Source organism: Engraulis encrasicolus, chromosome 22, assembly GCF_034702125.1.
Source record: "Engraulis encrasicolus isolate BLACKSEA-1 chromosome 22, IST_EnEncr_1.0, whole genome shotgun sequence".
Lineage (NCBI taxonomy): Eukaryota > Metazoa > Chordata > Actinopteri > Clupeiformes > Engraulidae > Engraulis > Engraulis encrasicolus.
The window spans coordinates 5,146,518-5,154,017 of NC_085878.1; the positions used below are offsets into that span (position 1 = coordinate 5,146,518).

Consider the following 7,500-nt stretch of genomic DNA (forward strand, 5'->3'; position numbering starts at 1 on the left):
TCGGCTCAACTGCACTGCACTGCACTGCACTGCACTGGGGGACTGACTACTGCACCTAGGCCCCCCAGTCCGCACACGTGGACAGGACACCACCGCTGGGTGGAGTGAGCGAGGGGACGCGCGAGGGAGGGAGGGAGGGACGGAGCGAGGGTGGGACGGAGGGAGGGAGTGAGTGAGTCAGGGAGCAAGTGAGCGAGTGAGTGAGTTAACGAAGGCTGAGGGACTAGGGCCTCTGTTTCCTCTCGGCTGAAATATGGCCCTTTGGGGGACCCTTACCCTCCACTCCGAGCAAGCATAACTCATGCTCCCTGGGTTAGAAACACAGCCCCCCCCCCACTGCTAGACCCTTGGATCCCCTGTCGCTGGAGCGACGTGGATGGTCGTCTGCTAACCCACCACCACCACCACCACCACCACCACTGTCCCACCTCTCCCTTCGTTTTTTTTTGTGATTCGACAGACTGCTGAGTAGGGCTGGATGTGGGGCTTGTCTGAGGAGAGTGGCTAGCCGGCTGGCTGGCTGGACAGGGGGGGAGGTGTGGGGAGTGTGCTGGGGAGCGTGTTGGGGAGTGTGTGTGTGTGTGTGTGTGTGTGTGTGTGTGTGTGTGTGTGTGTGTGTGTGTGTGTGTGTGTGTGTGTGTGTGTGTGTGTGTGTGTGTGTGTGTGTGTGTGTGTGTGTGTGTGTGTGTGTGTGTGTGTGTGTGTGTGTGTGCGCGCATGTGTGCCTGTGTGCGCGCGTGCGTGTGTGTGTGAGAGAGGGCCGGCTGGAGGGGGCTCTTCAGCTGAGGGATTCCCAAGCCGTCAGCAAGCAAACGCTCGGCCCTGCCATGCAATCACTCCCTAATTCCCAGGCAAGAGCGGAGGTATGTGCTACTTATTAGCCGGGACGGATGCACGTTGGGTGGTCTCTCTCTCTCTCTCTCTCTCTCTCTCTCTCTCTCTCTCTCTCTCTCTCTCTCTCTCGCTCTCCTCTCCTCTGCCTCTTAAGCACATACCAAAAAGGAAAGGGAGAAAAAAAATGATTTCCTGAGCTGCAAGTGATTTCCATTTTAAGTTTGAGGAGAGCGCAATTCTCCATACCTTTATTGGCATACAGCTGACATTCAGTTTAGGTGTTTCTTTTTTTTTCTTTTATTTATTTATTTTCTCCTGTCTTTTCTTTTGGTTTTTCCGTTGCTCGGTGCTCTAAGATGAGGGTTTTAAGGATAAAGGCTTTGGTATCAACAGTGTGCTTCAGAGAGCTGGTGCAGGGTCATGTACAAATAACAAATACAGCTGTGAAAGATCACCGAGCTCTGCTGAAAGTGCACATTTCACTCTCGCGAAACGCCGTAATGAGGACAGCTCACATCTCCGGGATCATCTTGTGAGATCAGTGTAGAGTCAACTGTTATTTTATTACGCCGAATTTCAAAAGGATATACTATTTCTAGACGTGTAAATATTTCTGCAGTGTCAGTATAACCATGACAACCGCAGGATTTTATGTGATTTCTATTTTATTTTATTTCGCTTTATCTTTGCTGCTGTTTACTCTTATTCTGTGTAAACACGAAACTAGATTGGCGGTGTAAAGCTAAACTCGGATGATCTTGTATTTTTTTTTTTTACTAAATGTGGAAACATTTCTTTTGCAGTGTCATTATAACCATGAACACATTGTTTGAGCCATCTTCTTCCTCTCTGTTCCTTAGCGCTGCAACCCTCCTGTATTTCCCAGTGACTGCAGTACAGGGCCACTGATAGCTTTGATCGGGCCTAGTGCAAAATATTCTGAAAGGGACCCCCTCTCGATACACACAATGTAATAACGAGGTCCCGTTTCTGGGCCTCCTCTTTCCCTGGGCCCGGGACAACTGGCCCCTTAGTCCAGGGGCCGCTGACAGCTTTGGATGGGCCCGGGAGAAAAAGTCATCTGAAAAGGCCCCCTCAAACAATACATGCAATGTAATGAGGACCCAATTCTGTGGGCCCCCTTCTCCCTTGGGCCCTGGACATCTGCCGCCTTTGTCGCCCCTTGTCGGCTTCCCTGTCTTTGTCCCATGACTGCAGTACACAGGGACAGTAGAAGGCCCCGGTGTGGTGGTCTCTTGGTGACTAACTAGGACATTTCTGCCTGCCAGTTAACATCAGCGGCTGCCCCGAGGTTGCAGCAGCAGGGGTCTCTCTTTGGCCATTTGAACTTCCCGTGTCCACATCATTACTCTAATCAAGGACAACTTTTTATACGCCGCGCCAGTGGGCTGGCTGGCTGGCAGTGGCACTGTGGCTGGCTGGCTGGCTGGCTGGCACCATGGGCACCACGTTTGCTATTGTGGTTACGTGCGGAAGCAGGTGTGCTGTGCTGTGTGCTGTGTTGTGCTGTGTGCTGTGCCCGTGTGTGTGTATGAGAGAGAGAGCAAGAGAGAGAGAGAGAGAGAGAGAGAGAGAGAGAGAGAGAGAGAGAGAGCGATAAAGAGAGAGATAAAGAGAGAGAGCATGTGTGTGAGCAGGCCCAAGTGTTTTTTAGATTTTGGGACCAAACGTGCCAAGTAGTTTTTAAGGACCTAAATGTGGTCCCCACCAATGTAGCAGTGTGTATGCATGTCTGTGTCTGTGCGTGTGTAAGTACGTGCGTGCGTGTGTGTTTGTGCGATCTCTTGTGCTTGAGCATGTGTGTGTGAAGTGTGTAGTTGTGCTGCTCTCCATCCACTGAAGGTGGGCTCAGCTCACCTGTGTGTATCCTTGTGCTTGAGCATGTGTGTGTGAAGTGTGTAGTGTGCTGCTCTCCATCCACTGAAGGTCGGCTCGGCTCACCTGTGTGTATCCTTAGATGGACCTTCAGGTGGTGGGAGGTGCGGAAGCTCTTGCCGCAGTAGGGGCAGTCCTTCATGGCCGAGCCCACGCCACGCTCCCTGTGCTGGGGGGCGGGCGGCTGGATGGCCCCCACGCTCTTGGTCAGGTCATCTCCCACATCTGGAACAACAGACGGGATGGGGGACGAGAGAGAGGGGGAGGAGGAGGAGGGGGAAGAGAGGAGAGAGGTGGTGAGACCAGAGTTAGAAGGCATGAGAGACAAAATGAACGAAGGGAGAAAAAAAAAAAAAAACGAGTGTTCAGTGTCATTTAAAAATCAGCAGTGTGTGTGAGGGAGTCGGGATGGGGGTGGATTGAAGGATTTCGTTCATTCTTTCCTTCTTTCTTTCTTTCTTTCGGTCTGCTTTCTTTTTTTCCCTCTGTCCTCCGTTTTGCCACCCAAATCTGCTAACACCACACAAAGTCAAACACTTCAATGGGTTCACGCGTGCTGCTGTTTTTCCCAGCGATTCGCAGCTGACAGAAAAGCTGACAGTTCATAAGCTTTCAGCCTTGTTTGGAGATGTCGTTCGGGTCCGACCCCCAACGCCCCCACCCCCACCCCTTTCCATCTCCTCCTCTCCCCACACCTGAATGTTTTATCCACACTATCATCATCGCCGGGTCTAGCATATGGCGGATTGTGCCGAAATGAACAATACAGAAAAAGGAAACGGCAATGTCAGCAGCGGGCCCCTTGCGTTCATTCGTTCATTGCATACGTATCCCCACACACACACACACACACACACACACACACACACACGCACACACACACACCACACTGTGCCTTCGTCTGCATATGCGTCTGCCCCTGGTTTTGACAGGTGACGTCGGCGGCGTCGGTGATATGAGAAGGTGATAACATGCGACCCCGGGTTCTGATTGAGCTGCCACCGCGCCAAATACTTATATGAAACGTGTCAAGACCAAACAACCTCGCTCGCTAGCAAGAACGAGATAATGAACTGAGTCGAATTAAAATTTCAATTTTTGAAGCTACAGACAGACACCCACGCCAAGACACTGCACTGCACTGCCACCATTGCTGCTGTTACATTTGCCACTGCAGGAGAGCAAATGGGAGCAATGAATACTAACTCTCCCAACACACACACACATCCACACACACACATCCACATACACACACACACATGCACGCACGTACGCACGCAGGCACGCACACACACACACACGCACACACACACGCGCACACACACACACACACACACACACACACACACACACACACACACACACACACACAGACACACACAGACACACACACACACACACACACACGCACACACACACACACACACACACACACACACACGCACACACACCCCACCCCACACATTCATTCCTAGTTTCCTCACCTCCTCACACACACACTCCTCACAGACCCACATAACCCGACGCTTCACACCTCTTTTTGTGTCAGTGAGTTTCGTTTTGTGGCAGCGGCAAACCCTGCTGCCTTTCATCCTTGTGGTGTTAAGGTGACTCTAAGGACCTGACAAGTGGCAAAATCAACAATGACAACAACAGCCTCGGTGAAAAACGAACACACAAAAAAGCAGAGCAGCCAGTTGCAGCTGAAGGAGAGCAACAGTCAACAGGGCTTGTATTGGGGGAAATGGATGGAGAGAGTGAAAGAAAGAATGGAGGGAGGGAAGGAAATGGGAAGGGAAAGAAAAGAAGGAAAATGAAGAAGGGAAATTACTATGGTGAGAGAGAGAGAGAGAGAGAGAGAGAGAGAGAGAGAGAGAGAGAGAGAGAGAGAGAGAGAGAAGGGAAGTGAATTGAAAGGAGGAATAAGAGAAGAAGAAGGAAAATGACTATGAAATGAGAGAGAGAGACAGAGCGACAGAGAGACAGAGAAAGGAAGGGAAAGAAATTGAAAGGAGGAATAAGGGGAGGAGGAGAAGAAGGAGAATGGCTATGGTATGCTACTGTAGCTGGGCACAAAAACGGCCTCCAAGTCCAGCCAAGGCCTGCTCGTCCCACCTGCTTGTTGTATGGGGGCAGCAAGCGCCTGACCCACAATGGCAAACACAGGACCGGCAGGAAAATGCCATTTCTCTCTCCCTCTCTTTTTTTTGCAGTTTTTTTCTTTTTCATTTCTTTTTTTTCTTTCCTTCCTTGTGGTGGCACATGATATGGCAAACGCGAGTCACTGAATGGTGCAACCCACTTAGGCAACCATTTGACACAATCAAAAGCTTTTCCCCCCAGTAATCTTTCCCTTTTTGCTCCAGCCTCTTTTAAGAATCAAATGAGATTTAAGAAGTTAAAAAAGAAAGGGTGAAGTCAGCAACTCTTGTGACTGATCACGTTCTTGCGATTTGCCTCCCCTGCCATGTCGACACTAGCGCACACACTAACTAGCTCCACACTGCTAAAAGGACACAATACATGCCCCAGTTTACTGACCTTAACACACACACGCACGCACACACACGCGCGCGCGCACACACACACACACACACGCACACGTACGCACACGCACGCACATGCACACGTACACACACACACGCACGCATAGGCACACGCACATGCACATTCACAGTGTACTCATTTGGATTTCACAAAAATTGAAAAGTACGTCATTTAAGTTATACTACTAACCTCAGTTTATATTTTATTAAACATATGGGCTTATTGAAAAACTATATTGTTCAATATGCTACTTTTCAAAAAGGGTGCAATAATTGTCGGTGTGCACTGTATGTATGTATGTATGTATGTATATGTATGTATGTATGTATGTATGTATGTATGTATGTATGTATGTATGTATGTATGTATGTATGTATATGTATGTATATGTATGTATATGTATGTATGTATGTATGTATGTATGTATGTATGTATGTATGTATGTATGTATGTATGTATGTATGTATGTATGTATGTACAGTATATGCATATGTGTGTGTGTGTATTTTCACTGTGTGGGCTAAATGTGCTGTTAGGTGTTTAGTGTGTACAGTCTGTCTATACTACTCTCCTCTCTCCCTTCATCAACCTCCCGGTCACTATAAGCAATCTCCTCCGTCAAGACACAGTGTAGTGTATCAAGCTCAGGGCTGTATTCTTTGACATGGAACACTACATAAACACACAGACAAGCACGCACACACACAGACACAGACACACACACAGACACATACACACACACACACACACACACACACACACACACACACACACACACACACACACACACACACACACACACACACACACACAGATATGGGGGGTGGTGGTGGTGTGTATTGTGGGGTTGCGATGGGTGTCCGGCAAAGGCTGCCTTTAATCAGCTGACTGATCCGGAGCTTTTAATACGGCTGTTCCAATTACTGTAAAAGTCATCCTGCGCCGTATAACCACAAATATTGACAGTTTATTGCACAACACATTTATGACATTTGAAGGTCACCCCATATATTCAGCGTCATCTTTCACCAGTCTGCGGGGGGCTGGGACAGAGACATTCTCTCTCTCTACTCTCTACTCTCTCCCTCTCTACTCTCTCTCTCTCTCTCTCTCTCTCTCTCTCTCTCTCTCTCTCTCTCTCTCTCTCTCTCTCTCTCTCTCTCTCTCTCTCTCTCTCTCTCTCTCTCTCTCTCTCTCAGCCCACCACCTATAACTATTTTCAGCCTATTGATTTTCATTTCTCCACTCCACTCTTTTCTTTCCATGCAAAAGGGAGTGGGTGGGGTATAGTGGTGGTGGTGGTGGTGGGTGGTGGGTTGAAATCAGTTGGAGAAATGCTATTAAAATGATTGTCAGAAAAAAGGCAAACCGCTGCCACATTTTACCTTGTTGGGGGATTTGAAGCAATAATTCTCAAGGGTTGCTTTCTGTCAGATTTATCATTTCGCCTGTGGGCATAAGACAGTTTTAAAGATGTTCGGCAGACAGCGCTGATTACGCGTAAGGCAAATACAGCCCAACCTGATCTGGATCAGAGGCGTCTAACTACTGATTAAGCCAATAATTAGGAGTGCTGGGGCGTTTTATTATTATTATTAGCACGAAATCACAATCAAGATCACTTTTAACTGACTACAACCACGATCACCTCTCTATTCCCACCTACTCAAGTTTTTTTTCCGTTTTTCAACACATGCCTTATTTCATTTTTTATATTATTTTATTATTAATTCCATCTGTTCAAGTGGGTTGTGATGGGACCTGCTGCATGTGGGAATGTGTGTCGGTGTGGTGAGTGTGGGAGATCTAGTAGTAGTAGTAATTGTACAGTACTACAGTAGTAGTAATCATGATGGAAAATGTGCCACAGCACACAGCACAGCACACAGCACACAGCACACAGCACAACGCAACACAGCTGCACCAACATCACATCACTCAGCCTCCCTCCCCAGACCCAGACCCCAGATCCTCGGCGCTGATCTGAGAGCAGCTCCCGGGCCTGCATGGCGGGCCCTTATTGGGCTCACCCCAAATGTAATGGAACATGCCAGAACAAAGGGCCGGGATCAGATCAGATCGGAGCGGAGCGGAGTAGTACAGGCCATCTGGGAGGAGGATGAGTATCAGTCATGCTGCCTGCTGTCAGCCACGCCACAGCTCTCTGACTCTGACACGCGGAGAGAGAGAGACAGAGAGAGAGAGAGAGAGAGAGAGAGAGAG

At 48.8% G+C, this 7,500-nt stretch overlaps 1 protein-coding gene across 1 annotated transcript in view; it reads right to left on the bottom strand.

Moving 5' to 3' along the window:
• Positions 1-7,500, bottom strand: part of znf536 (zinc finger protein 536) — a 131,222-nt gene that overhangs the window by 74,808 nt on the left and 48,914 nt on the right. Inside the window, exon 2 of the mRNA XM_063188650.1 lies at positions 2,797-2,955. Within this exon, the coding sequence (XP_063044720.1) occupies positions 2,797-2,955 (159 nt within the window). The remainder of the gene's footprint in view (positions 1-2,796; positions 2,956-7,500) is intronic.